The sequence below is a fragment of the Cydia amplana genome, chromosome 6 (assembly GCF_948474715.1).
Source record: "Cydia amplana chromosome 6, ilCydAmpl1.1, whole genome shotgun sequence".
Classification (NCBI taxonomy): Eukaryota; Metazoa; Arthropoda; class Insecta; order Lepidoptera; family Tortricidae; genus Cydia; species Cydia amplana.
The window spans coordinates 8780953-8801004 of NC_086074.1; the positions used below are offsets into that span (position 1 = coordinate 8780953).

Consider the following 20052-nt stretch of genomic DNA (forward strand, 5'->3'; position numbering starts at 1 on the left):
CCTTTCGATATGTATTATCTTTATTTATTTTTCCTCATAAAATCATTTGTTAAATTGGGGATGTTAACGAGAAAAATTTTGGAAGATGGTTCTTCCGACAGTTTAAGTCCCCGGAACGGACTTATTCATCTTATAGGCGGGTATGTTACTTGGTTGACGTTAGGTAACGTTAGGTAGGTATTAGATATTTGGGGCATTATCTATGAAAAGGGACCTTATTGTCGATGGCGCTTACGCCGCACAGCGTCGCGCGGCATTGTATTTATATCGGAACATCGTTAGTAATGGCGTAAACGCCATCGAAAATAAGGTCCCTTTTCATTGATAACGTCACATTTATCATTCTACCAGGCAACAGGCAACAACATTCTTCAAATTACTTTGCCACTATCGTAGACAAAAATGAAGTAGGTTTTATACCTTTAGGTGGTGAAAAGTACACACCATCGAAACGTCGTCTTCGCAGACACCTCCGTCCACCCGGGTGACTTAAACTAATAGGCTACATGAGTAATTTTCATTTATGGTATCAATCGATCGGGTTTGTTTTTAGGATCAAATGTCTATATGGGACCCATTGCATTAAAGTAACACAAAACTCAGAAATTGTAGTCAAAGGCCGACAGTCGCACTTCACTCGCGAAAGGCCCTATACAAAACATTTATTAATCTGTGACAAAACGGCAAGGGAACGTGACGTCAAGGTCTCTGGGAGCCCATCTTGTAGTATGGACAAAACAAGAAAATTGCGTTTGTCGGTGAAATATTGCGTTTATGTATATAGTTGCTATACAATATTTTTTTGGATGAAATGTAAGGAATCGAATGGTACCCTTACTTTTATCGTTTTTGGAAGTTAAAAAAAACTTAAATTTTGAAACTTTCAGGTCCTGTATTTTTGTAATTTTTCAATATTTTATTATAATATCCACATTATTGTGATAAATTGCTCGTTTGCTATCTATTTTACTAGATTTTGTTATAAAATTCAACATGTGTCGTCATCCCTATTCTCGACAGGGCACAGTCGCCATCATCGAGGCCGTCGAAGAATCGAGCCCGACTTCAGCGCGGTCCAGCTCTACTTCCCTCTTCAACTGCCTCCAGTGTGCGGTACGTTTAACTTTCATTTCCATAAACACAAGCTGTTCAAGTCTGGAAATAACAGCTGATGTCAACTGCAATTTATATCTATGTTCTCTTATTTTTGACCGACTTCAATTAAATCCCAAAAAAAAAACGGAATCTTTGTTACCTCGTCAGAACTCCGTCATTTCTCAAGCGATTTGGAAAATTATTATTTTTTGTTTGAAAGTGTATGTATACTTCCCTATATTGTGTACAGATCCCAATATATTACGTCCCATTTTTGTCAAAATCCAGTTCTGATGATGGGATCCATGAGGATTAGAGGGTATTCGTCCTCAAATGTTTTAGGCATACCTATATATGGGTGCATTACATTTTTTATAATTACTTTTCATATATTATAGTTTGATATATCGTTATTTTGAATAACGTAATAAATGGCATACTACCGCAATACCTAATTAACGATTTACATTATGGTCATAAGGTATATTTACACTTTGTCTAATATACATTGCCATAATTATTACATACTCTAAAGCATATTATTTGTTATAACAAGTGATATCACATAATTATTTGTGTGGCATAATAGTTGCATGACATAAATGGGTTAGGTTAGGTTAGAACTGCGACTCCGCACAAACGAATAACTAACTAGCAAAAGGAGGGTTAGGTTAAGTTAGAACTTTGACCCTCTGTAGAATAAAATACCTAGTAAAAATAGGTTTAGGTTACGTTTGAACTACTAGGAGTGCCGCAAGGTTCTATTTTGGGTCCATTCCTGTTTTTGGTTTATATAAATGATTTGCCATGTATAGTAGAAAATCTTTGTGAAATAGTTCTTTTTGCTGATGACACATCATTACTTTTTAAGGTTGATCGGAAATCTACCGATTATAGTGTAATTAACAGCACACTCGTTAATGTACTTAACTGGTTTACTATGAACAATTTGCTTCTTAATGCTAAGAAAACCAAATGTATTAGATTTTCTTTGCCGAATGTTAAACCAGTCGATACTAAAATACTTTTGAATAATGAATGCTTAGAGATGGTAGATAAAGCTCTGTTTCTTGGTTTAACATTGGACAAAAATCTACAATGGAGTCCTCATATCGGAACACTAGCTAACAAATTAAGTTCGGCCGCTTACGCCGTGAGGAGAATTAGACAACTGACTAATGTTGAAACAGCTCGCCTTGTTTATTATAGTTATTTTCATAGTGTAATGTCATATGGTATTCTGGTTTGGGGCAAAGCAGCTGACATACAGACTATATTTGTCTTACAAAAGAGAGCCATTCGTTCTATATATAACTTAAGAGCGCGTGAATCATTAAGAGAACTTTTCAAAGAAATTAATATTTTAACTGTAGCTTCCCAATACATATATGATAGTATTATTTATGTTATTAAGAATCTAGACTCCTTCACTAAGAATTCTGATGTCCATAACTTTAACACTAGAAATAGAAATAAGCTTGCTATCAGAAAGTTTCGTGTCCGTAAAGTACAAAAGTCATTCGTTGGGCAATGCATTCATTTTTATAACAAGTTACCTGAGGATGCTTTAAGATTACCCTTTCCAGCTCTTAAGAATTACTTAAAAAAGTCATTGATGTTAAAAGCTTATTACAGAGTCGAGGACTACTTGACAGACAAACATGCATGGTCCAAACCAGAAACTAACTAATAAAAAGTAGTAGCAATTAAAAACATTGTATTACATTGTGTATAGAGTTATAGGTGACACAGCTCAGGTAAGCAGGAAAGCACATCAAATATTATATGTTGGTAATTAATAATAATCAATCAGATTTATATAATATGTTTTCCCATTTCTTTTAATAACTTTATTTTCTTTTCCTTTTGTAAGAATTTGATATGTTTTCTGAAAGAGCTACGATTTTGTATGATTCCATGTACATATGTATATTTTCTAAATCAAATTTCTATTACACCTTATGTGTATAATTGCATGAATTCTATAGTAATTTAAATTGTATTTTTTCCCTTATTTTCTCGTAATGCATGTTAATTATAAGATGTAATTATTTTTGAAAAGATGTGTCCCGCCGAGTTTGTTGCCGGTCCCATATTGGGATACCCTCCTCCAATTGAGGGGGGATTTAAATCTTCTCGGGGCAGAGGTGTAGGGTTGGAGCCGGTCTACCTAGCTTTATTTGACGTTCATAAGCGCATTGTAATTATGCCTACTTGAATAAACTATCTTTTATCTTATCTTTATCTTTATCTTTACGGCTCTCGCAGAATTGAAAACCGTAAAAAAATTGGTTAGGTTAGGTTAGAACTGCGACCTCCCTAGAATAAAAACTTAAAAAGTTTGTAGAACTTTACCTTATCATTAAATGAAATATGACAAAAAATGTTATACAATATATGTATTTATATTTGATAAAATTGTATGAAGAATTACGTTATACAAAAATATATTATAACAAATGTCATTATGAAACATGTATTTATACTAATTAAAAATTATATTACAATAGGCATTATATCAATGACTGTTTAGATGAAATCACAATATAACAAAGGAAACGTATAATAAAAATTACATTATAACGTATAATAATATATGAAATGGCGTTATAATAAATGTATGATAGTTTTTTCATAATTATATTAAGCATTACACACCCCCTATATATATATATAGTGATCTTTGTATTTTCATCAACAAATCAAGAAATATACAACCTAACATTCAAAAAACTGTTTGATTGATGACTGTTTTCATTTGATGAAGTGGAATAGATAGACGAATATAGGTAGATAAAAAGATAGTACAAAAGACATCTACGCACTTCTTAATCATTAAATAGTAGCGCGTTGATGTCGTACTTATTCTCTTGACCGCGGCGACACGTGTTTGGTTGAATTCATTACAGTTCACTAAAGCGTTTTGTAACAAGTCATTACAGTTGAGTCGGGAGCGCATAATGAAAAGTATGCAATTTCGGTTTAATGTAGGTACGAAGTCTTAATTTAACCATTAAAGTCGACGAGTAAGTAGAAAAAAAACTTTGAATATAAGACATTGATTTATTTTACAGATCCCGAAACAAATCAAAGGCATACGCAAACAGAAAAATGAAGCAAAAAATAAGGTAAGATATTCATATAATTATTAAGTTTTAATAATCCCTCAACTGTTTACAGACGCCGTTAAATTAAAGTTATTGCCTAGGTATGTATGACGTTATGAATTAAAGGACGTGAATTATGTATTATTAATTCGGTAAATATTTGGAGGCATTTGTTTGACAATCGGCGATTCACGGTTAGGCCGTGGCATGCGCCTGTTTATGAGTGCCAGAACATATTAAAAGATCGCACATTTATACCATTATGAGTATACATAAGTCCTTTTGAAATTGCACATGAAGACGAATGTGATTAACTGGCTCTTGATGGCAATAAGCAAATATCTCTGGAAACGTTGGGATTTCCCACAAATACTAATATTTGGCACTTGTTTAAGTGCGGATACTAAGTTGTTCTAAGGCTAGTGGATTAGTAAAGGATCTAATATAATTAGGTATAAGTTTTAGTCGATAAGTAAAAATAGATGTGATTTGAATATTCACCTCACTATCTCGGTAATGTTATCTTAATGGTCTATCGTTTAAAATCTGGGCGAAAACGTGGACATAGCGTAAAAAAGGAATTAGCTGCGAGGGTTGTATTTATTGATTTTAGGTACGTACATAAATTACGTTATAGGCGTTAACTTAATGGATTAAATTTGGCAGAGATCTGGTGAAAACCTCGCTGAACTTAGTAAATATGTACGTACATAAAATGTTGTATGTATAATGTATACATATCAGCGCCGAATAACTCGTGTAACTCTAACTGTATAATATTGCATGGCGAACGCATATGCATTATATTTATAACATTTGGATTTAAATTATTACGAGTAAGAAATAAATAAGGTTAGGTAAAATTTTACGAAATATAAGAAATAGGTACATTGATTTACAAAACTCCAATCAACAGTTGTAATTCCATTGTAACTAACCGTAAAATCATTCAATCAATGCAAGTGCATGCACATTGACGATCCAACTTCTTAGAGAGATCCTTTGGAACGTCGGCCTAAAACGGAAAGTTTTTTTCGCTAATTTCCATGTTTCGAAATGTGTGTCGCCTGAACAGCGATATGCCAACGCAACGTAGTGTCATCTCACTCTCCTCTCTACGATAAGGTTGGATTAGGATAGTGCAATTTGGTATATATAAGCAATGATATTATATAACCATAGATAGGTTTTACTCATACTTGAGGAGCACAAAAAATACTCCCATATTTATTTCTGTACCTACGAAGAAAACTGTTATTTTTGATTAATTTTCTCATTCTTTCCATCTTTGTCACAGTCGTTGTTAAACATAAGGTCGTCTCTTTCTCTTTCCTCTTTAGCACGTGCACATTTCTCGCTTGTCCAGCCGCGACTAAAGGCAACTTGTCCAATTTGTCACAAGGTAAGCGCTTCAATTTTGGAACGCCTATAACCTATCTTGAGTTATAAATCATTGTATATAAGAAGATTAAGAAGCATATCTTGCAGTGGATCATTACATAATGCATAGACGTACATTACTAAGTGTTTGCCTGATATTTATAATTTGTTCAAAGACGACACGGAATTTCACATTTTTTTGGCATGTTTGATTATTTAAATGTGGGTATTCCCAATACCTCTTATACATTATATGAACTTTATCTTTCCTTGACATAGAAAAAAAGGGTTGCATATTTTTGAACTGTAATAGGTCTACCAAAGATTAGCTGCTCCAGGGTAAAGTTTACACAGTAGGTACATTCGTCACATCACATGTAACTTTATCTCTCGTAAGTAAAGTCCACTAGCGTTGCTACGTATGCTGCATCATGAATTCATGACTTATGTTAATGTAACTTGATCGTGGCATTGCGCTTGAGGGTAATTGGTATTTGCTGTCTGATTAATGTTTAGTCTATTTAGTTATCTATGGAATCGCTTCGACGCACGTCATGTATCTTATAACTTCCTGTGTATGAATAAATACAAGCAAGTGTTACATAACACTATTCTGGCGATAATTATGCTTGCTTTAGTATTTACAAATGCGCGTTTATATGCTGCATAAGCTGCATTCAAAGCTATGGCTATGACACTATACAATAAATCCATTTCCTTTCACCGAGTAATTGTTGTCATGTATTTATAGCTTGGCGAAGCATGGCAATGGTATATGATCGTAAGATTAGGCAGATCGTGAAATTCCTAGGCATATCGTGAAGCGTGAAAATCTTTGGCCCGTAGCCTGAGTCGAAGGAGCCCCGGTAGCGGGGCTCCTATTTGTGGACAAATTACCCTTTGGGCATCTGAAGAAATCTAACGAACTGATCCTATCTATTGGTTTAATGTGACTACCGTCAAAACATTACACAGCAACATTACGATCTTACTGACCTTACGATCGGCCGCCGACATAGGTACCTATATTATACGATTTATGTATGATTTATCAGACCGCTTGTATAGCTTAAATCACTGCGTCATTGGCAGCAGTGGTGTGAAAACTTATTAAGTATTTTCATTGATCTTTGTATGAGTCTTAACCAACTTTAATAAACGGTATTTTTACGCGACTACTTCCAAAAAACCCTACGTACATCGCGACTTAACTATTCTCATGCAAAATTTTACCTAAGCGTATATTAAACATGAACACGTACCTAACATTAAAATATGTTTAAGTTACCGACATCGCCAAAAGAATTGAGCAACTGAAGTGGGAATGGGCCGGCCATATCTGTCGAAGGGATGACGACCGATGGGGCCAGCGAGTACTGTTCTGGAGACCTCGACTGGGAAGCCGAAGTGACGGAAAACCACGAGCTAGATGGTCGGACGACATTAGAAAGACAGCAGGGCCGACCTGGCATAGAACCGCCGCGTACAGAACAACATGGAAATCCATGAAAGAGGCATATGTTCAGCAGTGGACGCAAATATGCTGAGAAGAAGAAGAAGATGTTTAAGTACTTTGCATTTAAATACAATATCAATCCTGGGCTATAACCGCGAAAATCGAAGTTCGTCGTCAATTGCGGGCATTTTTCTCTGTCACTCTAATTATGTTGGAATGAGAGTAAAAGAGAAAGATCCCTGTGATTTGCGAATTTCGGTTTTTGCGGTAGATCCCCTGATCTTTGACTACGAAACGTGACCTTCGGTGTCGGAAACTGTTGCGAATTCTCCGGTCAAAGACTTCTGATCGCATTTCTCTGCCACGTGAAAAATTTGAGAATTATAAGCGTTCAGCATTCCTATAATAAGAAAATACCTATATATATGCGCGTCGCGGCGGTGACTGATGACCGCCTGAAAGTAAGTCTCACGTGCGGTGCGTTCCACGCTTATTTCGATAAAGCTAGTGACTGTAGTCAGTTAGGAACCCTTACAGTTTCGCCATGTGCGTCTGTCTGTCTGAATGGGTTGAATTTTTACTTGTACCTAGTATGGGGTGAAGTTAACCCCTAATATACGAGTATACATATTGCTTAACTTTTAAACTAAGTTGGTATAGCAATTACAAAATATACCGATGTTCTAAATTTCATTAAATTATGCAATTTTCAAGAAAAATAGCTGTCATATACAGACAGACGGACGGAGGCGGAGGGACAAACGGATACTACGAAACTCTAAGGGTTTCATTTTGCCAACCCTAGAAAGACATCAGAATCTATGCCACACAAAATTGTAACTTAACAATTTTTCTCTCATCCAAAAACTATTTTTGCCCTATGTGAATATGCGAGGTGTATGGCCTTTTTTTGACGAATTGGCGGAAAACTACCTATCACGTGCCGCAAGCAGAATTAATATCATTTTTTGTCTCCTGATTTACAAGATTTTGCCTCAAATTCACTGTATAAATTATGTTTTCTCTAACTTCGAACGGACACATAAACATTCACCTTGTCATCTAGCATAGAAAATGATTTTCAAATTCGATCACGACGAACACTCATAAAACATAACCATAACATTTTCCTGAGAGAGCCGTTATCGTTAAATTATAATCGAATGTAAAGCATTCGATTGAATTCGATTATAATTTTACGATAACGGCTTCCTAACGTAGTATAGTGTATCTCCCTAAGAGTAGGTATGAGCAGAAGGTCCTGGGGTTGAATCCTGGTGAAGGCAATATTTGTTTATGTGTTTATCACGAATATTTGTGTAAATAGTCAAAATAAATCTAGTTTAATGTAAATTATACGAAATATGCTAAGTAGGTGCCTACGTACATACGAGTACGTGTTGGGATCATTATTTTTTTCTTTAACTGGACCTACTTCCTATTTATAAACACGCCGACCGCTAGCTGCGCAGAGTTATTAAGCACGCTAAATGCGAAGTAGTCAATTTATATGCTCGCTCTGTATGTGGAGTATGGCAGATAAGCGGGCTGAGGCAGCGCTTGCCAGAGGTCAGTATTGACGTCAATGGAGTCACGTGGTCCGAGCGCGCAGGCGCGGCGCATCCTGCGCCCACGCCACACCGGTGCCGCACACAAGGCAAAGGCACACATGCCTTCTTCCTGCTATTTTGATTTAATTTTTTCTTGAATTAGCATAAATATTGTGATTCATTATTAGCTAAGAATGCACCCGAAAAAATGCACGGATAAGAAACGGGAATATCATAACTAATTAATTACTAGAATAGGTAAATGAATAATAAAACTAGCTTCACCCGCGACTTCATCTGCGTAGAAGTCATAAAAAATTGTAACTCCACATTTACACCCTCAAGGGTTAGCTTTTTAAACCACTGGCTGGGTTAGCCACTAACTCGGGGTTAACGGGTTAAGCCCGGAGTTACCAGTACAATTTAATCATGTATTAACGGTTAAGTCCGAGTTAGTGGCTAACCCTGGATTGGTGCAAGTGGCCCTAGTAGACCTTACCTTCAGTTTAGGTTGTGCTATGTCTGTCAGAATCTTACTTTGGGGATAAGGTATCTAAATTACTAATGTAAATATTGCAGTTTCTTTGCCTTTTCATGTCTTTTCAACCAACTTCAAAAAAGGAGGAAGTATTTTTTGTGTTAAATGAGATTTACTTATATGTATGTACTTCCCAATTGTTCTCAATTGATCAATAAATTTTGGCACAGTTCTGAGGCAACTTGTTTTCATTATTTTTATAAAACGAAGTAAAAATTAAGTGAAACCCAAAAAGAACATTGTACCGAACTAATACGAATTCAGGTAGGTAGGTTATTATAGGTAAAATACTTGTTTAAAGTGAAGGTATAAATGAGTTTTACTTTTAAAATACTGACGTTTATACAGTCCCAAATTAAGTTGTTCAGTATGACCTAACTATAAAGTCACTACGCAGAGTATGGCTGGTCCAAAAAAATCCCTCTGTAGATAAACAATGCAATAAATGTCAATAAAACACATGTCTATATCAACATTCTTATTTACTTATTTTTAAAACTTATAATATTTTAATTCATATATTCGCATCCTTTGGATACTTGAACGACATCATAAGTACCTATACGATGTCTAACAGATTAAACCAGTTTATGGAATTAAAAAAAACCGGCCAAGTGCTAGTCGGACACGCGTTCCAAGGGTTCCGTACATTAGGTTCGACTCACGCTTGACTGCACACTTCGAATAGGTTTTCCTGTCATCTATATAAAGAACTGTTTTGTATACCTATTAAAAAAAAATGTAGACCCAGTAGTTTCGGAGATAAATAAAGGGTCGGACAGATAGACAGGGTTCCGTTTTTTAGGGTTCCGTAGCAAAATGGCAAAAAACGGAACCCTTATATGGCTTCGTCATGTCAGTCTGTCTGTCTGTCCGTCCGTATGTCACAGCCACTTTTTTCCGAAACTATAAGAACTATAGGTATTAGGTACGGTTGAAACTTGGTAAGAAGATGTATTCTGTGAACCGCATTAAGATTTTCATACAAAAATAGAAAAAAAAACAATAAATTTTGGGGGTTCCCCATACTTAGAACTGAAACTCAAAAAATGTTTTTTCATCAAACCCATACGTGTGGGGTATCTATGGATAGGTCTTCAAAAATGATATTGAGGTTTCTAATATCATTTTTTTCTAAACTGAATAGTTTGCGCGAGAGACGCTTCCAAAGTGGTAAAATGTGTGTCCCCCCCCCTGTAACTTCTAAAATAAGAGAATGATAAAACAAAAAAAAATATATGATGTACATTACCATGCAAACTTCCACCGACAATTGGTTTGAACGAGATCTAAGTAGTTTTTTTTAATACGTTATAAATCCCCTAAATACGGAACCCTTCACGGGCGAGTCCAACTCGCACTTGGCCGCTTTTTTTTCCCTTTGAGGTACGAAACCCTAAAAATGGCATTAGTACCTTCAGACCGACAGCGCAGGCTTCGTCATCTTATAGAAAGCTCATCCACCTTAGGTTTCGTTAATTAGGTTTAGGTTACGTAGTATGATATGTTAACATGTTTCGCCTTCGCCTTAGGACAAAGGTGTAACTGGTGTAAGTTGTAAAACTGTAAACATCTTTGACATCAACTGTACATTACAAACGCCTGCTGAGCGGGTATTGGCAACAATGTATCATTTCAGCTTCCAGTCCAGTGTCACTATAAAGGCAACTTTGCGATGACACTTTTACATAGGCGCACAACTTAGCTGCACTACTTTACGGCGTAATTTGTTTTATTGAATCCAGAAGTATTTGACAGACAAACATGCGTAGCTAAACTAGAAACGTTTTTCACTAAATTGACTATCAGTTGAATTAAAAGAAAAATGAAACATTTTAAAATTAGATGTAAGTAGCTAGAGTTAGATCAAGAAAAGTCTGCAGCGATTTTGATAGCCCACGCAGTGCAAGTGTTATTTACACGTCATGAATTCATTAGAAGTTTGACGTTTAAAATGACACTTGAACTGCGTGGGCTATCAAGATCGCTGCAGATTTTTCTCGGTCTGACTCTACCTATAGGTATACCGAATGATTAAAAAAAAATTGTCCCGCCATGTTTCTTGCGCTGGTATCTTCTCGATTTTTGGTAGTACTACATACTCGTATTCAAGAATTAAGTTATTTATAACATTCGATATTTTGTATGTAGTTGATATTATGCGGGTGCGGGATTTCTTATATTACATTATTTACTGTAAACACACTTACAAAGTGAAATGAATATCAGAAAATGTTGCTACAAAACAAACGCAATGGTCAAAATACGAGTAGAAATATAAATGGATGAAGTCTCCTCTACTAGTACCTACATAACTTATATGTGTCGCAGTCAGATCGTATAATCCGCCGTATTACATTACGGCTAGCCGTTTTCTAACCTAGAGGCGTTTTGAAATGCGGCGTTTCGACGATTAGCCGGATTGTCATTGCGATACGTTCTTCAATAAGGCGGCCTACGTTTAGCCGCATCGTACTACTATTTAGATTGTAGAGTGACCAGTTCTTTCGGTCGCCTACGTAACCGGAGTTTGACAATGTTTGCAATTTAATTTATTTTTACCATGGTCCCACCGCACTACATGTGTTTCTTTTCCAAAACATTTCCTTTACAACTTAAATAGACGGAGCCCCGCTTTGCTACTAACGAACCTAACCTACTTACCTACCTACGTTTTTTTCCCCAAAGTGTAATGTTTTCACGGACGTCTCACTAAATCAATAGGTATTAGGTAGGTTAGGTTCGTTAGGTAGCTTCAGATGCCCGAAGGGCAAACCGCTCAGAAATAGGAGCCCCGCGAAGCAGGGCTCCGTCTAGTTAAGTTGCGAAGGAAATGTTTTTTGAAAAGAAACAGTCCGTCGAACTCCAGATTTGATGGACACCCCAGCGTTTTTCATAGTTTGTTGTTGTTATGTCAGGCAGCGCCACGAGTGTTAAAAATGTATTACATTACGGCTAGCCGTGTTGAAGAACGTATGGCGCCGAATACATTCCGGCGGATTCTCATTCAGCCGCATTCAATCCGGCTAATCGTTGAACCGCCGCATTTCAAAACGCCCCTGTTTTTGAAAACGGCTAGCCGTAATGTAATACGGCGGATTATACGATCCGACTGCGACATGTATATTAAAACCGGCCGTTTGACGTCACTTTTCATTAGTAAGTTGCTTTTGTGCGAGAAAAACAAATATTAGTTTAGCAAATGTTTGTGAAATAAAAGAATTCGCAGATCATAAATTCTCGTTACACTATAATATCTCACTTAATACTAAATAAATAAAAACCTGTAAATATGTATGCTAAATTGCTAACTTACTACTAAGTTAACATATACCTCTACGTATTTACAGCGCATGAGATGCCTGGCGTGGTAACTAATACCCTCCTAAATACTCGTAATAAATACAAATCTAATGTGGCGAAATATAGGTAAAAGACGGCATAATTTTAAGCTACGATGTATTTACGTCCTTCTAAAATGGTATCTGTGCCGGCGGAAATGTGGTTTGATTAATTTGTTGTGTATCAAAGGCAATTTAGGCTAAGCCACTTAGTACCTGAGCCGTAGGCTCTGCTCAAAGTCACGTAGACCCTCTGCCAAGTGACGAGTCGCGTGCCTTCTAATAACTCTAGGGTTTATGCAGCATCGTGCCAATTTCATGTATTATTTTAATAGTTACTTTATATTACATTTATAGTTAAATATGTAGAGGGAAACTAATGGCGCAAATGATTCTTCGTAGGTATAGATTTGCTTTTTTAAAGCCATATGCCTTGTTTTAAAAGGCATAATATTGCACGAGTAGGTAGGTATGCAGATTATGTTAGGTTTTTTTCTGTAAAATTTGCAAATTAAGAAGGTTGTAAGTATCTTCTACGCTACACGTGCTTAACATAATTCAAATCGCCAACGAATTATTTATTAGCGGCGCTTCTTTTACAGGTTTTTAGCATGTTTATGCTAAAATAGGTATATATCAAAAGATTTAAACTTTGAGCCTGTAGCCCCTGTGGGTTAAGATGGATGTTTGATAGGTGAAAATAGCGATGAATGCAAACTGTATATCATACATTTGAAATATAGTATAGTTATTATCAATATGTGGTAGATAATTAACAAAATATTTGACATATAGATATTGTATTTTAATTATACATATGGATATGTAAACAGTCATGTTAGTCTCTTCCTTTGAAATACATAAAAAAATGTTTTGGCTTTATTTTGTACTTTATCAGTATCACTGATGAGTTTATATAGGTAGATACCATCTAACAATATAGCAATTAAAGCAAAGCTTTAACTTGCATGATGATATCCTGTGTTAAGTGCGTGAACCTCTTTTTACTTACTGTTTTGGGCTATAGGTACCTACTTTAAAATTGCTACAAATTGAAGCACCATACTGTAATAATAGATAGCGACATCCACATCTCATGCGTCAGCTAACGAGTTAATGACAACGCATTAGTCGCGATTACTCGTAATATGATGAAAATTGCGGACCGATATTAGGCCACTGTTTTTTTATTATTATTGCCGGTCTCATTAATGGCTATAGTCATTAGTTATAAATACATAGTTTACCCACTGAGGGCGGCGTACGTGACAGGACGAACTGTGTCACTTTGTTAATCGGAGAATGCTGTTTAGGTAACCGGGGTTAGCTAATAGGTTCTTAATTATACCAAACTTGATATAGTTTTCCTTATACCTAAATCCACGGTTGAATGAATGCATTATGTTAGATTGTTCCTTTTTGGTTTGAAAAGTTTTATGACTTTTGTTTCTGATAAGCAGTTCTTTCCCATATTCGTTTTCTTATTACCTGCAGTATTAACCCTAAATATAAGTAGGTACATGAAGTATTAACGATTCTTAGAATCTTATTTTACAGACAATCGTCGGAAAGTTGCACCGGATAAAAACGTTTAATTCACAAAACTTGTTTACTACTAATTAGTTACATATATTCTTCTGCCAAACCACAGAGTGGTTTCATCAGAGTGGTTGAGATGGGTCCGGGAGGTGTTAATCAGAGATGCGATTTATTTGAAATACTTCTATTTAAAATGCAAATACAAAATGCAAAATACCTATTTTGTATTTTGCATTTAAATGCCTTTTAGTAAAAAGCATTTTGTATTTTATTTGAAATACTTTTCGAGATGTATTTTGCATTTTGCATTCATTTCAAAATGCAAAATACTTTGTGATTAAGTTTAGCCAACATTACCAGTCAAACAAAATGAAATGAACGAATGACGCTTGTATTGCCGAATTTGACCGATAGAGGCGCCTACTGCTAGCCATGCCAGTCAGAGTGCGCGCCTTATTCGCTCCGTGCAAAGCACCCGTAGGGGAAGCCGAAACGATCGCAGCGCTTGATGTGGCCAATAATGACAAGATTGGTATCAGTGTTTCTGTCAATTCCCATACTTCTCAGTTATTTTAGCTTTATAATCATACTTACGATAAAAATTGGTCACGATAGCTATTGTGTGGTAAACTGCAATAATACTGGACGAAACCGTAATAGTAAATTTTATATATTTTCAACGCCGAGCTAGATATTAGCTTTTTATACCATATAGTACTATTCCAGGCTTAACAACGTAATGGCTAAACATTTTATCTAGTCTATGTCAACACAGTTTTTCTTGTATGTTAATAAAATAGCTAATACAGTGTACCAACATTAAGTGACTGTAATATTAGTTATTTAAAGCCCGTCAAAAGCACACTTTTGGCACGTAGGGTTATCTGTCGTCTGTCACAAGTGTCACAACAGACATTGTGCCTTAAGCGGGAGAACATAAATTTTTAACATAAAATGTGTTGATTAAAACCTGTGAAAAAGGTCAAAGTTTTTATAATTACAAGCATCGTACGTATCCCCAGGAAAAGGATCACTAAGTGAGTCATCAAAACATAGTGAAACATGCGTTTATTCATTGAATTTGTAACGAAACAACAACGAAGGATATTGACCGAATAATATAAAATACACAGATAATTCTTACTGTTTTCACTAAAGCAAAAACCAAGTGTATTTAACATTAAATACGAATAGATTCCGCACATTGTTAAGTACATTATAGTAAATATTTTTAAGGAATAATCTTTATTTTGTTGCGCTCGCTATTTGACAGCGCCGACCACGTTGCGAACGCTAGGCGGCGCTGCCATCGTGCACGGTCTCAATAGTCGTTTAGACTTGCGGCTCGCGGCTCGGCTCGTGGCTCGCCTCGACGCACTCGCGTTCGGCTTGTCATTCGGTTATAAACCTTATGCCGTGCCGTTAGTGTTTAAATTATATTAGCTCGACGAGCTTGCGAGCCACGAGACGAGCCGCGAGCCCACCGCTTACACTCGCGTTTCGTGGCGCGGCTCGTCTCGTGGATCGCGCGAGAGTCTAAACCGGCTATTATGTCTGACTAGTGTCAATGTCAAACGAAAACGACGAACATGATCTATGGCTATGAAACGCAACGCCGCTGACGCCGACGATTCGATTTCACTGATTTATTGTTTGCTGGTGCTGGTGAAGTGGTTACTGATTTGATTTGATTACCTACTTTTATGATATTGAAGTGTTGTTGTTATCCCTACAATACTGGAACGGCTATGTACTGTACTACAACAAGATAATTTAGATAATGTAAACATTTACATGATTTACATTATTGATACGCGTACCTACTGATAAATATGACCAAAATGTCATGCATAAGGTGCCATGTTATTAGACGTTTTTGTTTGGCTCGGCATTGTGTCTCTATTTCTCATGATAAATAAGTACCTAAAATAAATAAATATATCTGAGATTTGGTCAAAAGGTATTTTATTTTGAAAAAGTATTTTGAAAATACCTATTTTGTATTTAGCATTTAAAATACAAAACGCAAAACTATTTGGTATTTTGCATTTGAAATAGTAAATCTGAAAAGTATTTTGCATTTTGTATTTAAATGCTTTTTTAAAACCATTTTGTACATCTCTGGTGTTAATGATCGGGCAGCCGACGCATCGTCGCTTCCGTTCTGGTCGTTTCGATTTCCATCCAATTTCCAGAGTCTACGAGCGAGGTGGTTGACGTCCAGCGCACAGGACAAAAGGGCAACGCTTCGGCGTCGCAGACGGCGGGGTAAATGCTCCGCCCGGAGACGATGCATTATTCAGCCCTGCATTGACGGCTGACGAACTGATTTCATTTGTTTTCATCAATCTTGACGGCCGATTTGCAATGTTTATAGTAAGTAAAAACGCGGTGGTTTTTAAGGAAAACTTTGGTTCCATTCTAAAGAAAATTGTAATGGTTTAAGTATGTTCTTTATACACAAAACAGGTTAAGGTAGGTACTTAGTTAGCCCCCTGCGGGTTGCTCACCTTGTCGTGGTGGAGGGGCTTAGTAACCGTGGCTTGCTCACCCACGGTGAAGCAAAGAGGCAACCAGGGCCGGCCTGTTTGAGGTGCGGGCTGGCCCGAGGAGGACGCTCAAAGTGGGCTTGTTAAGCCCGCTGGTGACGCGTTGGAGGTGGGCCGTCGAGGAAGAGGAATGTCGGTATTGCGGTGAGCCGTTCTCCCTATCTTCGACGGCCGAGGTGGGATCGCAGGGGAGGAGGCGTGATGGTATTACGATGCGCCACTCTCCACAGGTCTGTCCCAATTATTTTAGGAGTTGTACCTTACCTCAGGTATACTTAAAACACTGTAGTTGTACTCGTAAACAGGTTCACAGGCTCGAAACTGAGATCTCTTCCAGCTAACCTTCGAGTAGATGAGTGGAAAACTCTTATTAGATAAACAATACTTTGAACGTTTTGTTGTGCTATTTGCATTTGGAAAGATTGACCTCTAAATTGGTTCGCTTGCCGATGAACCAGTTTGATTGAGCAATTATTAAATTGTTGTGTTTCCCCTCTTAGTCAGTCGTCGTTATTCAATTGAATTGCATTTTACTTCATGACATCAATTTAAAAAAACCGGCCAAGTGCGAGTCGGACTCGCGCACGGAGGGTTCCGCACCATCAAAAAAAAATAGAGCAAAACAAGCAAAAAAACGGTCACCCATCCAAGTACTGACCCCGCCCGACGTTGCTTAACTTTGGTCAAAAATCACGTTTGTTGTATGGGAGCCCCACTTAAATCTTTATTTTATTCTGTTTTTAGTATTTGTTGTTATAGCGGCAACAGAAATACATCATCTGTGAAAATTTCAACTGTCTAGCTATCACGGTTCGTGAGATACAGCCTGGTGACAGACGGACGGACGGACGGACAGCGGAGTCTTAGTAATAGGGTCCCGTTTTTACCCTTTGGGTACGGAATCCTAAAAAGACTTATTTCAAACTAAGCTATTTCCTAAAATCTGTATAATAATAATTCCGAATGTAGGATTTGGTAATCGGACCCGTCTCCATTTATACGTAATCAAGTAAAAAAGGTAAGGTAAGGTGCTTAAAGTTGTTTCATTAAGATGCAATAAAAATCTACTATAACCTTTTTTATGTACATATATATTACTTTACTTTACGGTTAGAACCAAAGTGACGTGTTAGGTATATAACGAAGCTATATTATCTTTCGGTTAGTTAGGCAGTTTCCTGTTTCCTTTTGTTTATCGTAGTGCGTAGTATTCCTCCGGGTCCTATCGCTTGTTTACGCTTGGATGACGGGCTCGTAATTCTCGGTAGCATTAATATATATTTTCGAACATCATTTACTTGGAATGGTGTTTACATTTAACGCCCAAAGGGCCTGGACGTGGGTTCAATGTTCGTGTTTACTTAAACATATGTAAAGTATGGGATAAGGGGTGTTCAACTCTTGTTTTGATCAAGCTTTCATGAGTTTAGTCTGGTCCCTGTCGTAGTCTGCTTCTTCGAAATCGCTTATCATTTTGAAAGAATACATCTATACTTGCATAAACATCATTAGGTACTCATAATTATTTAGTAACAAGTATTACTGTATTTCAGCCACAAATGGTAGGGATCTAAGAAGGTCATTAGTTAAACCAAGTTAAACTTAGAAAGCTACATGACTGCAGGAGATATAAAAATTACCCGAAAATGTTACGTTACAATATAATGAGGTGGAAACCTGAGTTAAGAAGAGGGAAGAGACACCACCACCCGGCTACCACGTGACAGGCATAGCCTTGTGTGGGGCTACAGACATTGATAATTGTTAATAAGGTTTTTTCTTTTAAATAAATATTATTCTTCTTCTTCTTTCTTAGTTGGTAGTCTAGTTTAGTCAGGTTTTGAGAAGTTTCCAGAAATTGATATTCGTGTAATAAAAAGTTAATGTTTTATCAAACAATGTTAAACATTTGCGTCAAATAGTCGTTGGCACACGCAACCCCGGGGCGAGTGGGGACGCCCGCGGCATACATCACTGAATAACTTAAGTTTTTCACGAACCATTTAATGTATTTAAAATTTAAAATTACATTATTTGGATTAAAACGAAGTATAATAGATTATAAAGTTATATAGACTTGAGTCACTGACGTTGAGTCGAATATTCCGGCAGTTCCTACGGTAGGTATAAGTAATTTAATCCGCTGTACGGAAGTTAATATCGCATCGAACCGGGTTAGTGTACCTGTAAAGGGTACTGAAGAGAGAGCGGCTCCCAAGGAGAAGCTCCCTGTTTCCAGTGTGGATGAGGAGGATTTCACACTGGTATCAAGAAAGAAGAAGGCGCGCAAGGCGCCTCGTAAGAGTCAGTGTGGTACCGCCGAACTGGCTAATTCTGGCTTGCGGATTGCTACACCGAGTAAGGCGCTGTACGTATCGCGCTTGCATTACACCGCCACGGCTCCTGAAGTGGTGGAGTATGTACACCAGAAGACCGGTTACACGCTGTGGGTGTTCCAGCTTCGATCGCGCCACTACGTGCACTTCAACTCTTTTGTGGTGCGCGTGCCGCGACCGCTGCAGGGGACCATCGAGTGCGCCGACTTCTGGCCGAAGGGTGTCGTATTTCGGAGGTTCCGGGGCAAACTGCCGAATCCGACACAGGAGCAGCCGATGCAACGGAGCCACGCCGTTTTATCGACTAAATAACTAGTGTTTAGTTTTAAGTCTATAAAATACATATGTATGTTAGTCTGTAAGGTATTTGTAATATGGGCCTTGTTGCCTGAATTAAACTTCTAAATAATAATAAATAAATAAATAATATAACTAATTTCTGCACAAATGTCATTATGACACGCAGCAAAAGCGAATGTTTGGGTCAGGTGTCCTAAACCCTAAAACTATCTTACAGGTTCATATATTAAAGTCTTCGACTGCTACTGCTACGGCAATTTTGTAAATAGTAGTTATTTTAGTCTCTCCCACCTTCATCCAGCTAAAGCGAATTGAAAGGTAATAATGATCACGTACCGTAAAATGGGGTGAGTTCATTACGAGGGCAGTTGGGTTATGAATGGGGAGAGAAGGGATGACAGAGGGGTGAGTTGGTTTTTACAGGCTACTGCTACGTAAATTATATATTCTAATAACAAATCAAGCTATTATAATGTTCGTAATCCCAAAGTGTCGATCCAACAATTTTCAAAACTCACCTTAGTAGCAAATCCCTCCTCACCTCCTCCTCCTACGGGCTGAGCTGCTATTTCGTGTTTATCTTTAAAGTTATGAAATGGATCTACACAGAACTACAAAAAAAAAAAACAAAATACAAACGACCGGAACATTTATTATGTATATACCTAAATCAGTTTGGCACATGTAAAAATAAAGTTTTATCGAGGTTTGAATGCCAGTTTTGTCCCTACTCACCCCATTTTACGGTACTCAACAATCTCAATAGAACGTTCTATCCCATGAAATCACATCGTGCAAAAATAAATCACTCGGCAATTGGGGTTAAATCGTAATTGGGCATGACAGTCCTTTAGTTAGACG

The 20052-nt window shown here is 37.1% G+C and overlaps 1 protein-coding gene and 1 long non-coding RNA gene across 2 annotated transcripts in view; one reads left to right on the forward strand and one right to left on the reverse strand.

Moving 5' to 3' along the window:
* The window catches only part of LOC134648838 (inositol-trisphosphate 3-kinase homolog), a 110773-nt gene that overhangs the window by 1282 nt on the left and 89439 nt on the right, over positions 1–20052 (forward strand). Inside the window, exons 2-3 of the mRNA XM_063503412.1 lie at positions 1021–1113; positions 4170–4223. Of these exons, the coding sequence (XP_063359482.1) occupies positions 1021–1113; positions 4170–4223 (147 nt within the window). The remainder of the gene's footprint in view (positions 1–1020; positions 1114–4169; positions 4224–20052) is intronic.
* LOC134649227 (uncharacterized) lies at positions 19606–19733 on the reverse strand. Its single transcript, XR_010096941.1, has 2 exons — positions 19694–19733; positions 19606–19655 (listed from the first exon to the last, which is right to left on the reverse strand). It is a non-coding gene; the product is annotated as an uncharacterized LOC134649227 (long non-coding RNA).